This window comes from Phyllobates terribilis, unplaced genomic scaffold, assembly GCF_046119375.1.
Source record: "Phyllobates terribilis strain yellow unplaced genomic scaffold, ASM4611937v1 Scaffold_7__3_contigs__length_470593459, whole genome shotgun sequence".
Taxonomy (NCBI): domain Eukaryota; kingdom Metazoa; phylum Chordata; class Amphibia; order Anura; family Dendrobatidae; genus Phyllobates; species Phyllobates terribilis.
In genome coordinates, this window is record NW_027362767.1 from 51,337,482 (window position 1) to 51,357,326 (window position 19,845).

Sequence of the window (19,845 nt, forward strand, 5' to 3'; positions counted from 1 at the left end):
TGATGACCTATCCTATGCATAGATCATCAGTTTTCCCAGTGTAAACCTTCGATAGACCTTTTAGGCTGATGGATATGTCCAGCGTGCTCCAGAGCTTTCCTGACAACCCTGAAAGACATAATTATTAATAATAATAGTTATTTTGTGACATTTTGCATAGTAAGTCTCAGCCTGCCAATGCAGCATCTTAATAATTCCCAGACAATGTTGCACAGATGGGATGTTGTAAGTTAAGAATCTGCACAAGGTGTCCGGATATTTGAGGTCTGGATGTTGGAGAATCGTCAAGCAGTGGTGGAAACACATGAGCTATATTAGTAATGTGGGATGTCTTCTCCTGTATTATTGCACACAGCTCTGCTCCCACGTGACTGGTCCTCCTCCTCCTCCTCCTTCTCTCAGCATCCTCTCATCCTGCAGAAGCAGCTGAGGCTCCATCACCAGACCCCTCACACCCCGCCACCTCCTGCTGCCTCACCCTACCATGGCCCGAAACCGAAAAGAAAGAAACAGCTGGGGTAAGTAAGCACCTGACTATGTGGGGTCTGGTTTACATGACTGCTGGGGGGCGCAGTGAATCAGGTACACAGCCGTCTCTTCCCTGGGTGTGTTCCATTGTATTTTTCTGCTGTACTGAGGAGGAGGACAGGTCTGATGTCGGATCCTGACAACCTTTAGTGGAAGTTTACATCTACAAAGCAGTGAGATTGGAAAAAGTGAACCAAAAAGGTTAGGTCTGCTCCGCAAAGAGGTTCTGCAGCAGTGGCTAATTAGCAAGCAGCGGGAAGTCAGTGTCAGCCTGGCACTTGTTTACCAGGACTGCTACACCCTGACATGCCCCGAGCTCCTGCTGCTTGCTAATTAGACATCCATGCCATCCTGAGCTATCAATACCAAGCATAGTCATGATGGCAGAGCCCCTGTGAGTAATCTGGTTGTGCAGGACAACTAATATGTATGCCAATACAGAGGATGCCACCCAGCTTTCCCAGAGTCCTGAAAGTCTAGTCTTCCTGGTTAAATAGTGATGCATCCTCCAATATGATATCATTACATTACTAGGCAGATTTGGAGGAGACAAAGAAAACTTGATGGCAATCCCCGTAGTAGTTGTACTGGCAGCCATATTGTCACCCAGCTTTCCCAGAAACAGATATAACCCTAAAAAGATCCATAGCTACTTTTAACCGTTTGATAGACGAGACTGAAAGGTAATGCTGAGTATTATGGTTCAGAAATGATTAAAAAAAAAAATGCTGTTTATTTATCAGCTTCATTATTTGCAGACATCATGCCCCATTTACTATGGGGGGAGTGATAGTTTACTGACACCTGTAAATGGAAAATCCATTAGTCTGTGTGTTTGCGGTACAGGGTGGGTCTCCAGCGCTGCAGACGTTCAGTTATAATGTATAAATCCCATTAATAAAACAGTCGCCCGCTATGGTCTAAATTACTGCAATCAGGCTCCATTTTTATGGAGAAGACACAGCCCAGGATCAGATATTATTTTGTGAGGGGCTCCGGCGGCGCTCGTGGGGGCAGGTTTCTATATGGAGAATATATGGTTTCTTTGTCATAAGTGGAATGATGTCAGACACAATTCTTTTTTTTTTTATTATTCATTTTCCATGATGGGCGACATTAATAGCTGAGCTAATCTGCATAGTGACTGGAAAGCTAACTTTTGGGGTACACGCTCATGGAACGTATTTACTCCGGAATTTCCTCAGGGGTAAACTCTGCAGCAAATTCCCATCTGCGCTTAGCGGGGATATCGCTGCGGTTTCCCCTGTGCAAATACTGCTGATAAATCGCCAGCTTCACCATTTGCATTGGGTAAAATCGGTGGTGAATATCCATCCACAGCATAAATGAGCAGGCAGCGACGGTCAATCTACGCAGCGCGGGCATGCGCATGTTGGTCGGAAAATCGGCTGCAAATACGTCCCATGTGGGTGTACCCTTAAAGGAGACCTATTGGGCTTCTTACTTTTATTATTGCTGGAAGTTACAGGCCCAAAGCCTGAGGCTGCACTACTGAGATCCTGATGACAACGTCTGATTTCTGTGGGGTGCAGGGTTATTAGCAGATACATCAATGTTCTGTGTCACTCTTATATAGCGCAGGTAGGATGTAGATATTGATGTGGATGGTGATTTGGTGCCACACAAGGTTTTCACGCGCTGGACAAAAAATAAGGAGGAGACATGCTGCAGTAGTGCAGCCTCAGACATCAAGATTTTCTTTAAGACGCCCTACATTATTGGTCTTCGCTTGCAGACTAGGTGAGATATTCCACTCATCACAATTTTTCCAGAATGGTACCGAAACTGCAGCGTGACGTGTGATTCCACCCGAGGACTGAGAGTAGCCATTGTGATTTCCTGGTCCTTGTTATCGGTGCCGGCCCTGGTCCTAACACTTTAATGTTTTTGCGCTCATTATGAATGATGAACTTGCGATGCGAAAAGCAGCCAGGAGACCGAGCATTAATCAGCGTTATTACTGCCGGCGCACCTCATCCTGCGGTGACTGATGGGCTGTCAGGGTCCAGCTCAGGATAAGACATATCGACTTATCAGCAAATTATAGTGAGTAGGTAGGTCCCATCCTCTTAGCCATGTGGGATCAGCAAGGGGCATCTCACCCTGTGAGTGTCAAGCATTGAGAATAGGCACTTTTGAGTACAAGGAATTTTGCAGGTGCAGTACTGCTCAAGCCCCTGAAGAGGGCCCCATTGTGGTCCCAGGAGGTTTCAAGCAAGTGTTAATATCTTCATCCATACTCCCTATGCAGTGTCTGTGTGCCTGAACAGATTACAGCAAGAACCTGAGAAATCAATATAAAACCCTTCACTACCCCAGACCACCAGGGATGTAACTATAAACTATAAACCCATCCACCACCCCAGACTACCAGGGATGTAACTATAAACTATAAACCCATCCACTACCCCAGACTACCAGGGATGTAACTATAAACTATAAACCCATTCACTGCCCCAGACCACCAGGGATGTAACTATAAACTATAAACCCATTCACTGCCCCAGACCACCAGGGATGTAACTATAAACCATTTCACTGCTCTAGACCACCAGGGATGTAACTATAAACCCATCCACTACCCCAGACCACCAGGGATGTATTTATAATGATTTCACTGCTCTAGACCACCAGGGATGTAACTATAACCCCATTCACTACCCCAGACCACCAGGGATGTAACTATAAACCCATTCACTACCCCAGACCACCAGGAATGTAACTATAAACCATTTCACTGCTCTAGACCGCCAGGGATGTAACTATAAACCATTTCACTGCTCTAGACCGCCAGGGATGTATCTATAAACCCATTCACTACCCCAGACCACCAGGGATGTATCTATAAACCCGTTCACTACCCCAGACCACCAGGGATGTAACTATAAACCCATTCACTATCCCAGACTACCAGGGATGTAACTATAAACCCATTCACTGCCCCAGACCACCAGGGGTGTAACTATAAACCCATTCACTGCCCCAGACCACCAGGGGTGTAACTATAAACCTGTTCACTACCCCAGACCACCAGGGAGGTAACTATAAACCCATTCACTGCCCCAGACCACCAGGGATGTAACTATAAACCCGTTCACTACCCCAGACCACCAGGGAGGTAACTATAAACCCATTCACTATCCCAGACTACCAGGGATGTAACTATAAACCCATTCACTGCCCCAGACCACCAGGGGTGTAACTATAAACCCATTCACTGCCCCAGACCACCAGGGGTGTAACTATAAGTGATTTCACTGCCTCAGACCACAGGGATGTAACTATATACCCATTCACTGGCCCAGACCACCACGGATGTAACTATAAACCCGTTCACTACCCCAGACCATAGGGATGTAACTATAAACCTGTTCTTTACCCCAGACCACCAGGGATGTAATTATAAACCCCTTCACTACCGCAGACCACCTGGGATGTAACTATAAACTATAAACCCATTCACTACCCGAGACCACCAGTGATGTAACTATAAACCCATTCAGTACCCCAGACCACCAGGGATGTAACTATAAACCCATCCACTACCCCAGACCACCAGGGATGTATCTGTAAACCATTTTCCTGCTCCAGACCACCAGAGATGTAACTATAAGTGATTTCACTGCCCCAAATCACCAGGGATGTAAGTATAAACCCATTCACTGCCCCAGACCACCAGGTATGTAACTATAAACCATTTCACTGCTCTAGACCGCCAGGGATGTAACTATAAATGATTTCACTGCTCTAGACCACCCCAGGGATGTAACTATAAATCCCTTCACTACCTTAAACCACCAGGGATGTAAGTATAAACCCCATTCACTCCCCCGAACACCATGTTATGGTGGCACTGCAGCTCAGATAACACTCACTTCAATAACAGATGAGCTGCAGTACCGAGAACGGCTACAATAAAGAGTACAAAGCTGTGCTGCCGCCCCTGGGCCTGAGAGCAGCTGATCATGGCACTGTTTGGTGTCAGGACCCCATCGATCAGATATTGATGACCTATGCTACAGATAGCAAAGAGGAGCTCTGGAGATGTAAGTCCTCGGTGTGCCGGGGATCGTGGGACCCTCACGTTGTTCTTGCACAGGGGCCCTCAGCTTTCTGTATCCAGCCCCACATGGTGCTGATCATTAGGATAATCAGTAACAAGGGTCTTCTCTGCTTGTACTGACCGTTATATGTGTGGGCTCCTTTATGCAGTGATGGATCTCCCCCTTCACTGTACGGGTTGGCAGACGATGCAGATATTTAAAGCAAATATTTCTGTTCTTTTTTTGCTGCAGAAATACCTACTATTATACTCGGTGCCAAGTAATTCTCTAGTGACTTGTCCATTACACCCTGGCAGAGCTCCAGCTCCCGCCCGCAGGTTGTGCACCCGGATTTCTATAGGGGCCTATTAGGGGCAGAAGTCTTGTTACATTAGCCCATTCCCTGCAGGTAAAGTGCCCCCTCCTGTGCGGATCTAAATGCTTCTTTATAGGGGGCAGTGTCCAGTATGAGCTTCTTCTACAACACACTAAGCATCATTTTCGGGTTCCTGTTACTATTTGCTCCTGAAGGTATATACTAATATACTTCTTATATAGTGCTGACATATTCTGCAGATCCCCCAAAAGTTTGTTCACACATCACAGTCATGTCATGCTCCTAGCTGTGATTTTTTTTTTCCAATATTGTGGCAAAATGCTGTGTTTTTGGAAAAACTGTGTGCAAAACAGCAACTTGTCATTAAACCCTAAGGGGCTATCTCATAAGGAACACATATATATATATATATATATATATATATATATATATATATATATATGTACTGGGACCCACATTGATTGGGGTCCTAGAGTCCTCTATGTGCATGTAGTGGTCAGCGATAATGAACGACCACCTCTCTATTCATTGTCTACATACAACAGGTGCACGATATCGGCCATGTGGAAGTGAGAAATGCCCAAATAGCCCTTTATCTCAGGTGCTGCTGCTCTGCGGCATTAGGACGGCCATGCAGTTTGCTGATTATATTGGTAGATGGAGGCTTGGAAGTAACTTGTATCTTCGCTCTGCGCCCCCTATAGCAATGCCTATAGTGTATATTGAAAATGTATAAAGTGTGCAGAAGAAAAGAATGCGTAGGTAATATGGTCATAAATGCTGTTACATGAAAACACCACTAGATGGCGATGCTGTTTTTTTTTTTGTTTTTTTTTATAAGCGATGAAGGTAGGAAGTGGAAGATACATTTTATTGTCATTAGTTAAATATTGACTTTTCATTCTTTTTTTATTTGTAAGAGGTAAAAGTATTCATTTTCAGTTACTATAAATATCCTATAAAAAAACAAACATAAAAAAAGTTAATGGCCCGTACGGGGATCGAACCCGCGACCTTGGCGTTATTAGCACCACGCTCTAACCAACTGAGCTAACCGGCCACTGATGGGGGTTGTCTTCCAAGCAGTCATTTTGGAACTTTAGCATGGTTAAGTGACCGATAGTTCTGCTGAGATTGTAGTGCTACTTTGTGGTTCTGAATTTAGTAGCGTATATATATCTGGGTAGCGATTTACATCGTCAGGATGAAGGACCCCACGTCCGAAACGCGCGTCGGGGTGTGCTCAGCATTCAGTTATAGGATCGTTCATCAGGTATGCCATACAGCCATCCTCTTTTTTCTATAATGAGCCCTCCATAGCAATTTATTGATCATTCTATCTTTTTTCCTTCCTTCTACCATGAGGCTATCATATATCAGTCATCTCCCATTATGGACACTGTAGTGATTTGGTAATGTTACATCACTTCACCACTACTCACTGGTCTGTATGGGGTGCCCATTAGTATAGCACTATTGGTATATTTATTTACATTTCATATTAACATTATTCAAGCATTTTTTGTGCATTTAATGGGCACAACATACCATCCAGTGTGCATCTATTGATGGTGCCTTAGTCTCCATACTTTTCACTGTTCTTGGTGGTGCTTTGGTTCTTATACATTATAGTACTTTGCATAGGTTGGCAGTACCCGATTGTTACATTCCTTGTATTGATATTGCTTCTATGCACATTCTGTATTTGATCCACTATTTTGACTTATATGTCTAGTTTTTTGTAATTGAATGCGGGCACTCTTGTGCTTGTTTTGTCACTGTAACCAGTACTTTAATAAAGGTTTTTTATGTATACCAATTTACGTCATACTTATAACTGGACCCGACGTTCGGTGGTTCTCTTGTTTGTTGTGTGTCTAACCGAATGGTCTGCCATTTATATTTCGTCCATATAGCACACAATCTTGATACTATGGGTATTTTATATTGACCAACTGGTCCTTGATGAAAACCCCTACATATGTGGCTATATCCTTGGTGTCTTTGTGTTTAGGGATTTTACCATGGAGACACATAAGAGCTGTATATACCAAACGGCAGATAACTATTTTCACAGCAGATTTATTTTTATATTCATTAGAGCAATAAAAATCATTGCAAAGTTATACACACGCTTTACACATGTATAAACAAGTGATCAATACTTCAATACATGGAGAGAAGTATTGGGACACACGTCTTAGTCACTGAATTCAGATTTTTTTCAGCCGGCCCCGTTTTCCGCGGTGTATTATTTCCAGGCCCAGTGTCCCTGGCGTACAAAATCCAGCCCCTTTGTATAGCCTCCACCCCCCCCAGTGTATAGCCTCCACCTCCCCAGTGTATAGCCTCCACCCCCCCAGTGTATAACCTCCACCCCCCCAGTGTATAGCCTCCACCCCCCCCAGTGTATAACCTCCATCCCCCCCAGTGTATAACCTCCGCACCCCCAGTGTATAGCCTCCACCCCCCCCAGTGTATAACCTCCACCTCCAGTGTATAGCCTCCACCCCCCCAGTGTATAGCCTCCACCCCCCCCAGTGTATAGCCTCCACCCCCCCAGTGTATAGCCTCCACCCCCCCAGAGTATAGCCTCCACCCCCCCAGTGTATAGCCTCCACCCCCCCCAGTGTATAGCCTCCACCCCCCCCAGTGTATAGCCTCCACCCCCCCCAGTGTATAGCCTCCACCCCCCCAGTGTATAACCTCCACCCCCCCAGTGTATAACCTCCACCACCCCCCAGTGTATAACCTCCACCAACCCCCAGTGTATAACCTCCACCCCCCCAGTGTATAACCTCCACCCCCCCAGTGTATAACCTCCACTCCCCGCCATGCCGTCTGCCTTTACTAGCATGTGATAGACTGGCTGGTGGTGCGGAGCTCACTGATACCGGCGCAGTCCTGTAATAGGAGCCATCGGGGTAACAAGTCCGTCCATGACATTTATTCTAAATATTCCTCTATCACCTGTGAGTGATATTATTGGGAAGTGGAAGGAACCGCAGCCATGAAGTAGATACCCTGTAATGTTATAGAGCGGGGGGCTGAGTGCTGAGGACAGAAAACTCACCACCAGAGCTGACCCCATAACTGCAGAGTCCAGACCTCCTCTGGTATTATCATCAGAACAAACACTGCGTCCCCGCCAGGAGCTTCATGGCCGAGCAGCTACATGCAGCCTTACATCACCAAGCACAATGCCGAGCGTCGGATAGAGTGGTATAAAGCCGCCACCACTGGACTCTGGATGAGACATGTTCTGTGCAGTGACGGATCACACTTCTCTATCTGCGTCTGATGGAGGAGTCTGGGTTTGGTGATCATAGGAGGACATTACCCCCTGACTGTGACGCGCCCAGGGGGATATGGGGGGAAACTCTTGGCCTTCTGTGGGATGTCACGGCAGTCGGCTCCCGGGCCTGTACCCTGGGGTCACTCTTTAAAAGGGGGTTTGTTAACAGTTTTTGTCTCGTGACGCCACCTGTGGTTCCCGGTAATGAGTACCGGCGCTGCTGCAGACCTCCGGGGGTGATGGGATGGCAGCTGGGATGTTTCTGCTCCCCACAGGCGGAGCGTGCCCCCGGGGCAGAGTTGATGGAAGGGATGCAGGTCAGAGGTGGCTCAGTCGGGTCAGGGGGAATGACGGACACGCACACAGGGGATTCGCTTCAGTACCTTTACTGGTGTAGACGGCAGGTACGGTCCATTGTACTTGATAGGACGGGTGCACTTCTGGACTCTCCCCAGTGAGCGGGTATAAGGCCTCCTGATCTGTTTCTTCCTCTCTCTCTGAAGCTTCTGACCAGCCTGAAACTAGGCCTAACTTCTGTACTCTTTCACTCTCCTCACCTGCATGCTTGGTGGTAAGCACTTTCTTCTGGCTACCACTATCCCTGGACGCTGGGGCCTTCGTGGTTCCTAGTTCTTTAAATGATTGTAGCTTCAGGTTGACCAGGGGTTTAGAATCCTCCTGGTATACTGGTTATTCCTACTGGGCGTAGAGGACCCTGTAGGCGCGGACCCGGTGTCCGGCTTGTGTTCTGGGGTGAGCCTAAGATTCTCCTCTGCCCCCATAACTGCTCTCACTCCTTGCCTCCGGCCCCGCTCTAGGCCCCCAGGGCTTCAGCACGTGCTTTAGGCCCTGGCTGGCCCTCAGCACAGCAGCTCACATGCTGCTTCTTCACTGATCTCTGTGGCAGCACACACACACTGACTGCCTAACTCCACCCTCCAGTATATATATCCCTAACAGGGCTCCCTCTGGTGGTGTGAGGTGGAAGGATGGAGGTGTCTGTTATGTAATGGGGGCCTCTGGTGGAGAAGTCCGTCCATGTACCCTTTTGGGTTCTGTAGTACCTGTAATAGCAGGGTGCCACAACTGCATTGTACCCCCTGTACAGATGGTGGAGGAGGATAACGCTATGGGTTGTTATCAGGAATTGGCCTCGGAATCTTAGATCCAATAAAAGGAAATCTTAATTCTTCAACACAAGACATTGTGGAAAATTGTAACTTCCAGCTTTGTGGGAACAGTTTGGAGAAGGCTCTTTTCTGAGCCCTATGACTGCGCCCAGTACACAAAACAGGGTTGATAAAGACATAGTTGGGTGAGTTTGGTGGAAGAACATGATCGCCCGCACAGAGCCCGGACCTTAACCCAATATAACACCTATAACGGAGATTGTGAGCCCGGCCTCTCCCCAACATCAGGGTCTGACCTCACAAATGTTCTTCTGGATGAATGAGTAAAAATTCCTACAGACACCTCCAAAATCTTTTAGAACTCGTTCCCAGAGGAGTGGAGGCAGTAATAGTCAAGATATGGGGGGACAACTCTATGGCTGTTGAATGGGAGGTCAGAAAATCTCCTGTGGGCGGAATGTGAGGGGGCACACTACTTGTCTATCAACCTTTACTACTCCTTCACCAGCTTTAGTCATTGTCTGCCGCAGCCAAGTATTAACTTTGGTGTCTCCTCGTTACCCTAGGTGGGTTTTCTGACCGAAACTACGATTGGAGTTCTGAGGAGGAAGACTATGAAAAAAAGGCTCAACCTGTACAGGTGCTGGTGGTTAAGGACGACCATTCCTTCGAGCTGGACGAAGGGGCATTGAACCGAATTCTGCTTTCTGAAGACGTGAGAGATAAGGAGGTTGTGGCCGTGTCAGTGGCAGGAGCATTCAGGAAAGGAAAGTCCTTCCTCATGGACTTCATGCTGCGATACATGTATAAAACGGTATTGATCTATTGCACCTTGTCTATATACTATATATCTACTGACTGCAATTATAGCTTATGTGGTGTTATCTGAATAGTGTGCGCACCGGAGCAAGCTTTTCTATAGCATTTCTATAACTTTTATTATTGTGGAATCAAGTATAATAACCAGTAGCTCCGAAAAGTCCCGGAGTCTTCAGAGGAACGCTCGTTACTGATCATGTCCAACAAGTGGCTGATAAATGGGGTGATGCCTCTCTGTCTGTCCTAAACATCAGAAGTGGCCAGCAGCATGTCCCCTCATGTACACAATGATGTGCTGGGGACAATAATGACAGGAGGAGGAACAGACAACCCCCCTTCCAAAGCATTGCTAGAGGACAATGGCTCCCATCAAATTTCTATATCGTCGACTGGCACTTCTCTGAAGGAGTATAGTCGAACCTTCTGACCCCTGGCCACTTTTCTTTATAGGAGCCCGTGGATTGGCTTGGAGATTATAATGCACCACTGTCTGGTTTCTCATGGAGAGGTGGATCGGAACGAGAGACTACGGGAATTCAGATATGGAGTGAAGTATTCTTGGTGGATAAGCCTGATGGGAAAAAGGTAAAAGATTTGTGCCAAATGTAAAAAAAGGGAATCAAAGTTTGTTATTTCCAATGCTAAAAAAAAATTTTCTCCATGTAATCAGTTCATTCTAGAAAAACAAAAACGCCTTACTTACTCTCCCCAGGTCTAGCACTGTGTCTCCACCACTGCTCTGTGTCTTTTGTTTTGCTGCAGCGGTGATGTCACATCGACAGCATCGCAGCCAATCACTGAATTTAGCAGCTCATGCCATGTACAGTGGCCGAGCCGCTGAACTCATTGATTGGCTGCAGGGATGTCAAGTTGACATCAGTGCTGCAGCCAAACAGAGACCAAGGCAGCGGCAAAGACTCAGCACTGGACCTGGGTAGGGTGAGTAAAGCTCAGTTTGTTTTTTTTAGAACAAATTGACAGTATAGGAAAACATTTCTGAATAGGGATGACCCACGGTAAGGTTCAGACAGCATAATTGTCATTATAACACCATTATAAATGAAAACTATGAGTTCTGTTTTGAAAATGTTCAATAAAAAAATTATCTGATAAATGAAAACTATGAAAAAAAAAGAGTTCAAAAGTTTACATAAATTACGTTTACAGGCTTTAAAAGTGTGTATAAAGTGGGATGTAATTTGCAAACTTCTCAATACTGGTTGCTATGTCTTAGTATGTGGCAGCCATATCTTACTGCTTCCGCTGTAGTTATGGACAAACCCTTTAAGACCATGTTGCTCCTCTTCCGTATACAGTTTATCCTCATTGAGTCCATATAAGCAATGTCAAAAACAGCAGAAAATCCAATAATGCCAAAGTTTTTTCTATTTTTATTCTGCAGGTTGCAGTGTTGCTGATGGACACTCAAGGGACATTTGACAGTCAGTCAACGTTGAGAGACTCAGCCACAGTGTTTGCTCTGAGCACAATGATCAGCTCCATTCAGGTAAGGTTTTAAGGTTTTTTAGGCCCTGACAATATGATGATTGTAGCTTTTAAAGCTTCGTTCCCACCATGAGCTTTTGGTGAGTTTTTGATGGTAAAATAGGTGACTTGCATTTTTTTCCAAAAATATGCAGCGTAAAAAAACTCACCAAAAACTCATCATGGGAAAGTAGCCTAATACGCACATTACATGAGCAAAAATTGCACTGCGACAATACTGCAATTTACCATCATGAGAGCCAATGTGGTTGCACTGTGAGCAAAAAAAAACACAGAAAGGCCAGATCTGCTGGACTTTTTGTAACATGTGCGTCGCAGCTGCTCAATTTTGTAGTCATAATGCAACAACATAGTGTCCATAAAAGCACTTGTTTCTGGGGGACAGCATAGGTAGCCTTTTATTATTATTGTAATTATTATTATTATTATTATGTGATTGTTTTCAGACCCTCTGCAATCGAAATGAGGTTGTCAGAAAAAGATCAAACCTTTTAAGACGTATTAAAAAATGTTTTGAACATTTATCCCAAATCTTAATTTATTTCATTTTTATTTTTTAAAGGTTTACAACTTGTCTCAGAATGTGCAAGAAGATGATCTACAACACTTACAGGTAATTCACCATTTACTGCTCAGGGCAATGTCATGTCCCCACGCTGTGGAAAAATTCAGAAATGAAATCAGCATGACACATGACACATGCAGAATTTGCTGCATATTGTGCCGCAGATTTGGTGAAAATTTCTTCCTGTTAATTGAAAGGGGGAATTTGGCAATGAACATTTCTGAAAATCCACAGATGCTCATTTTTTTCTGCATAGATATTTCCACTAGATGTGGAGAAAATCCCTGTCCATGTGCACTGTTCTGTAAATTGCTGCAGGTTTTACTTATGGAATTCTGCTGCATTTGAACCTACTTTGGACAGATCTTCTGTAGGAGAGCTAATAATTATAGCTGTAAACTTTGAAATAGACTTAGGCTATGTGCCGACGATGCAGAAATGAAGCAGAAAATCTCTGCTTCATTTCTGCATCTCCTTGCCCGGAAAAACACGTGCGGAATTTAACACGCGTTTTGCACATGCGGAATTGCCATGCGTTTTCTAATGCATTGTAGATGGCAATTCCGCATGCGTAAACGCACAAATAATGGAAATGCTGCGTATTTTTGAGCGCATCAAAAACGCTGCGGAAAAATCCGCAGCATGGGCATTGAAAGTGCGGAATTTCATTGGGGACAATGGGGGACGGATTACAAAGCATTTACGCTGCAAAAATTCCGCAGCATAAACGCTTGAAAAACACATCGTGGGCACGGACCCTAAACCTATTCCTGGAAAGAATTTTGCAAATCTGCTTTGCCTGTGACGTTGCCCCACACTTAACAATGTCTCTACCCATGTACCCAAGAATAGACTGGGTAAGTGCATGAACCCACAGTGGCTAAGGTCGGGTTCACATCACATCTCAGTACCAGTTCATGACTTTGGGGCTTCTGCCTGAATCCCGGGTTTTTAGGATTGTGTCCAGCTAAACAGACACTGTCTGAGCAGAGGTCAAAAAGAGTCCAAAGATTCATACTGTGGACTCTGTTTGCCTCATTGAAATCAATGGCTCCGCTGGGGACAATACTGAATTCTGCCAGAAACTTAAATCTATACCTACTATGAGCCAAATACTGGCATAAATCACAGTGACTTTATGCCAGTATTTGCAACAAAGCATCTATACATAGCATATAGTTTCATGCCCCATCGTTCCCTCCCTGGGTCTCGTTTTGATCATTCATTACCTTGACTATGGTTTAGTGTTTCTGTGTCAATTCCACATCAAATGATATACAAAGTAAGTATCTAACTATCTGACTTGTCCCCCACATCTAGCTCTTCACAGAATACGGCAGATTGGCTATGGAAGAGACATTCCTGAAACCATTTCAGGTCAGTAGGTTTTTTACTGGATAGCTGTTAAAGGGAAACTTCAGTTAAAACTGACTTTTCTATTGTAATTGTTCATTAGGAAACATGGTGTTATCTTTACAGTATAGTGCATTTATGATTGTGAATCCTCAGTAGATGTCACTATTCTATCTGTGATTGTACATATAGGAGCTCAGTATGGTCGGCTCTGAGCACTCGGCGTCTGAGCCGTTTGTCGGCAGCATATCTGGATACATTTTCTGTGTGTTTCTGTATAAAACGCATCTGTCACCAGGTTTATGCCGCTGTGTTAGAGCGCTGGGATACTTAATTATCACTATGGAGTAGTTTCCACAAAATCACAATTTACGAGGTGCAGCGTGAGCGGAGCCAGGAGTCCCCTCAATGATGTATATAAGCTTAGTAGTCCCCTGTATTCCTGAGCTGCGGACTTTCCCCACCCTCCTGCCACTGATTGACATCTTTTTCCCTACTACTGTGCATATGGAGGAAACTGTCGATCAGCTTCAGGAGGGAAGGGAAAACCAATGGTGCATAAGAACAGAGTTTCTGTGCTCATACGTATTGAGAGGACTCCTGGCTGGGATTATGCACTTGATAAATTGTGATTTTATGGAAAGTACATCATATAGCTGGGCAGCTTTTTTACATACAGATGGTGAAAAAAACATGTCTACTGTGGACAATATGACACCTTTTTATCCTTGTTGGGTAAGTGGAGCCAGTAGGGTCATGTAGAAGAGTTTGGAGCTATGGAGCAGACAGGACAAGTCAGGTTATCAGCTGCCAAATGTATGCTTGGTCAGAGTGCTGTTCGTGTGAAATCAGCGTTGGTGTCACGCAAGGTGAGGAAAGGAACAAGTGTACAACGACGGGAAGAGGGGGAAGGGAGCCCAACAACTAGGGAAAGGGGGAATGGACACCCCTAAGCAGATCTAATAACACCCTGACTACCCTACCATCCCTATATAGGTTCTGCACCTATCGCCGAGCAGGAAACCTAATCCCTGAATGTCCCTAGAGCTAGGCCCTAGGTAGGGAGGGGACGGGGTGAGCACTGGTCAGGCCCCACTGTAACTAAAGACAACAAGGTAAACAAAGGGGATACACTTAGCTTGGGAAGACACCAGAGAGATAATGCCAACTGTCCTCCAAGGTAAGTCCAAGAAGAAACTAGCCAACTACTAGTACTCCAGGCATGGACAGAGGAACATAGAACTATCACCTGCGACTCTCTGGAGACAATGAGAGTGTTTAACTACCAAGCAAAGGTGTGTCAATTAGCAGCAGGAGGTGGAGGTCACTGCTGAGTCCTAAGGGAAGGAAAACCAGAAAAATATTCACCAAACTAAATTGGTAATAGGGTTGGATAGTCCCGATCAGAAAAACGGCCCTTAAGGTCCCTAGCCTTATGAAAATAGTCAGAGGTAGAGGAGCAATTTCTCCTTAATCTTAAGAACTGGCCTTTAGGGATCCCTTGTTTCAAAGGAACCGGATGATAACTATCCCATTTTAATAGGCTATTTGCTGCTGATGGTTTTCTAAAAATAGATGATCTCAATGAGCCAGATTCATCAATTGATATTATAACATCCAAAAAGGCAATCTTTTTACCTCCTATCTCATAAGTAAATTTAAGGCCCAAATCATTTTCATTGAGGCGCTGTATGAACCCAATGAAGGACTCCTCATCTCCAGTCCAGAGGACGAGGATGTCGTCAATGTATCGGCCCCAAAATTGAATGTGGGGGCCCCTGACGACATCCTCGTCCCCAAAGACTATGTTGTCCTCCCACCAGCCAAGGAGCAAATTAGCATAAGTGGGGGCACAGGGGCTCCCCATCGCTGTGCCCCTAAGCTGGTGGTAGAATCTCCCATGAAAAAGAAAAAAATTATGCGTAAGAACATAATCAAGCAACTGAAGAATGAATTCGTTGTGTGGGATCAAGTGGTTTCCCCTTGTTTTCAAAAAGGACTCCACTGCCATCAGACCAGCCGTATGGTGGATACTAGAATACAATGCCTCCACGTCTATGGAAACCAAAATAGTACCAGGATCAACTGTAATGTCATCCAATTTTGTTAATAAATCTGTTGTGTCTCTCAGATAGGATGGGAGAGCTGTAACAAAAGATCTAAGCATCTGATCAAGATAGATGCTTGAGTTTTGACTCAATGCATCCACACCTGAAACTATTGGCCTCCCTTTCAATGGTGGATAGCCCTTATGAACCTTAGGAAGGGCATAAAAAGTTGCAATCACAGGAAATTTTGGAAGCAGAAAATTCAGTTCACTCAATGAAATCAGATTATTTTGTCTAGCTTGTTGCAGAATGTCAGATAAGGTCCTCATAAAGGCAGATGTAGGATCACCCTGTAATACCTGATATGTCATGGTATCTGAAAGAATATTCATACACATAGAAACATATTGATCACAATCTAGAAGCACTATGTTCCCTCCCTTATCGGAGGGTTTTATGATAAGGGAAGTGTCACCACTCAAATCCTGTAATGCTCTCCGTTCATCAAATGTAAAATTGGGGTTCACCCTATGTGCCCTTGGATTTATTCTCCTGATTTCCTCCGTGACTAACGACGAAAAAATATCTATACTACCAATATCTCCTACAGGTGGCATTTTACTACTTTTAGGTTTTAAATCCGAGAAAGGGCCCTCTCCCAATCCACGAGTGCCCTCTTTTTCAAGTTCAGCTAAGAGATGAACATCCTGGAGATCCTCCATTGAGATGCCCAATTGTAAACATTTATTTTTGTCATTGAGTGCAAAAAACTTTCTCCATCTCAACTTCCTCAAGAATAGGTGAATATCTTTAACCCACGAAAAAGGGTCAAAGTGAGTCGTTGGTACAAAGGACAGTCCTGTCCCTAAGACCCTTCGTTCAGCCTCTGTAAGTGTGTGTGAGGACAAATTTATCACATTCTTATCATTACCTGCATGTAATCGATGTGGTATTTTCTTATTGGCTAACGATTGTAATTCACCATTCTTTCCCGCAAATGGTAGCGTGCTTCCCTGTTCTCTAAAAAAGAGGGAGTTGAAGTAGAGGATAATCCCATAGATGGTGATGTGGAGAAAGATGGACCCTGGCCTGAATAACCTCGATTTTGCCATCTTCTACCAAACCCTCTCCTTCCTTGCCCCCTAGATCTACTAGACAGTCTAGGGGTTTCCTTCGGAGTACGTTCAGTATCAGAGGACTCCAGATCAGAGGAGGAGATGTCCGTTGTTGGGCCACCCTTACTATTTAGGGCAGGATATGCTCGTTTTTCCCTAAAATCAGTCAAATCTCCAGTGAATCGTTTATGTTTTCTATCTTTCAAAACGAGTTGATATTTTACTACTGACACTCTCAGTGCTTCTTCTCTTGTGGAGAAGTCCAATGCGGACTTAAAGTTAAGGGCCCTATCTATCTGCTCTTTAAGGGTGGCTGCAGACTTCTCAAAAGTGACCTTTTCTTCCTCTAGTAGGATTTGCATAAACCTCAAAGATGAGGCTGTAGATTCTTTCTCCCACTTAGATAAAAGTGAAACTGACCTGCTCCTATGTGCTGGTAACAAGTTAATCCTTAGGCCACGTGGCACTATCCCTTGTTTTATATAGTTGTCCAATGATTGGACCTCCCACCATGACTTGATGTTTTCTTTATAGACTTCTAATAAATCCGCAAAGACATTCTTAATACTGGGCTCTGTTGAAATATTGACCCCACACTCAGTCCCTGAAAAAACTTCCTTAGCCTCGTCCAACCATCTGTTAGTGTTTAAAGGTCCCGACAAAAATCCAGCCATAATACTCTGAAGTAAAACCAGAAAAATATTCACCAAACTAAATTGGTAATAGGGTATATATATTTACCAGAGAACCATAGACAGAAAAAATACCCAATAAAAATTAACTTTTAATAATTATCCTTAAAAGTGTACTCTATAGTACAAGTGAGAAAAAACTACACATATATCTAAAATACAGGATACCATGTAAGGAGAATATAATATGAAATTAGCAATTAATTCAGACAAACTTACCCTGGATAGCACCTAATAAGATTGCTCTCCCTACCTAACAGCGGAGTGTTTTTCACCCTAAGGTTCAGATGGTGTCCCCGCTCCTCGGAGGCTGTCCCTCTCCTTTCCCTAGGTATCCCTACACAGTCAAAAGATGCCACACACATACATATAAATGGACCAATTGTAGACTATTCATTTCATAATTGACATGCTCAATATAAAAAATTACAACAATACCATATCAGTGGGGAGTGGGCAAAAATATATATAGTTGCACAAATAGAAGGTTTTTGATTTACAGTAGCCCACTAATATAAATAGATAGAAATGTGTACCAGTCAGAGCAAGTCCGAAAAAAATATTAGGAATATTTTCATCCCCAATCAAACTAGGATTCAAGCAATGCCATAAATGATATCAATTAGTTGGCCTTTAGTACAATGACTAAATGTAGTCAATCCACAATACAAAATTTCCCAAAGCTATAATAGCAATATTCCAGACATCAATATTATAAGATTCCTCAGACTGGTGTAAAGTCATCCGCAAATAAGGTTATAATTAATCACTTTGTCCCAACCCACTGGAATAGGTAAAAATGTGTACTAGTCAGACCAAATAAGAAATAGTAATACACTTATCTTAATCTCTAGTCCATCTGAGATTCACACAGTGCCTTGAGTGGTGTCCATTAGATGTCCTTTTTTATATACATAACTGAATATAGTCAATCCACAATTCAGAACTCCCCAAAATAGTAACAGCACTCCAGGCATCAATTTTCCAGGTCCCTCAGACTGGTGTAAAATCATCAGCAGTAAAGTTATTCCTTAGGATTAGTCCCTTCGTCCCTACGCGTTTCACCCCCTCCTCAATGTGGGGCTCATCAGGGGACAAGAAATATTAGAGGAGATGAGCCATAATAGATGCCCGCATAATAGCTCCTTGTATACCGGAGTCCAACCGCATGTTCAATGGTGGGATTCATCCCTATATATCTGTGGAATGCCATGTGCCACGAGATTAATTTCACCTGTGATCAATCCCAGCGTTACCCTGACCACGAGACGCAAGCTTTAAGAAACTAGCGTACCACCGTGTTTAACATCACTTCCGGTCCCAACGTAATACGTCATTTCCGATTGCGTAGCCCAGGGTATTAGCTAAGGGATCGTACGAAGAATGCGTAAGCAAAGTACGTATCCTCCCGCTTTTTACGTCACTTCCTGGAACCACCAGGTGGAACGCAGACTGCGTTTCACTATCTGCATGGAGGATACCGCTACTCTCAGTTCAACGGGAACATGCAAGAGACAATCACTGCCACAAAACAATAGACCCGGAAAATCACAAGATGAGCTGAATATTCCACCATAATTAAAAAGATGTGCATCCATCCCCAAAGAAAAGGGGGGGGGAATAGGTAGCATATTATCCACTTATGTGTGAGTAACTAAGCCAGTATTAAAGTCCACCAGTATGATGAATACACACACCGGGACTATCTGTAGATATATAAAAAAGGCTGATCAGGATTTTTTATCCGTAAGGCTAATTGAAACAACAGTAAGGCTATACAAAGCTAGAAAAGCTTAACTGTTCATTAATACCCCCGGGATTCAGAGATTCGAGCCAGAAAATCCATCTGGACTCCCGCTGCAGAATTCTTTTATCCCAGTCCCCCTGTCGCACTGAGGGACTCACCACTTCAATAGAACGAAATGTAATAGAATTTAAATCACCTCCATGGTGTGTATTGACGTGTTTTGCTAGAGGAGTATCTCGCTTGTTTCGGATGTCACCTAAGTGTTCACCAATACATACTTTAAATTGTCTTCTGGTTTTTCCCACATAGTTTTTTGGGCAAGTGCACGTACATACATAGACGACACCTATTGTTTTACAATTAGCAAAATGTTTGTTCCTATAGGTGCGTCCAGTTACAGAGCTCACAAATGTATCGGAGATGGAGACATAACGACAATAAATGCACTGTCCACATCTAAAAGTACCAGTAGACCTCCTATCCAACCAGGTCCCCTCCTTCTTGGGGGGCACAAAGTGACTATGTACTAGGTGATCTTTGACAGATCTGCCTCTCCTAAAGGTGACAGAGGGATAGTCTGCAATCCATTTGGAAACATCCGGATCTGTCCTCAAGATACCCCAATATTTTCTCAGGATTGTCATAA

The 19,845-nt window shown here is 44.1% G+C and overlaps 1 protein-coding gene and 1 non-coding gene across 3 annotated transcripts in view; one reads left to right on the forward strand and one right to left on the reverse strand.

Moving 5' to 3' along the window:
• The first annotated feature begins 358 nt into the window (after nt 1-358).
• ATL1 (atlastin GTPase 1) overlaps nt 359-19,845 on the forward strand; it is a 39,139-nt gene continuing 19,652 nt past the window's right edge. Inside the window, exons 1-6 of one of the 2 annotated variants that reach the window (XM_073638553.1) lie at nt 359-518; nt 9,921-10,168; nt 10,624-10,758; nt 11,576-11,680; nt 12,242-12,292; nt 13,565-13,621. In XM_073638553.1, coding sequence (XP_073494654.1) covers nt 485-518; nt 9,921-10,168; nt 10,624-10,758; nt 11,576-11,680; nt 12,242-12,292; nt 13,565-13,621 — 630 coding nt within the window. In that variant the 5' untranslated portion in view covers nt 359-484. The remainder of the gene's footprint in view (nt 519-9,920; nt 10,169-10,623; nt 10,759-11,575; nt 11,681-12,241; nt 12,293-13,564; nt 13,622-19,845) is intronic. The other variant, XM_073638554.1, reaches the window with a different exon arrangement.
• TRNAI-AAU (transfer RNA isoleucine (anticodon AAU)) lies at nt 5,916-5,989 on the reverse strand. Its single transcript has one exon. It is a non-coding gene; the product is annotated as a tRNA-Ile (tRNA).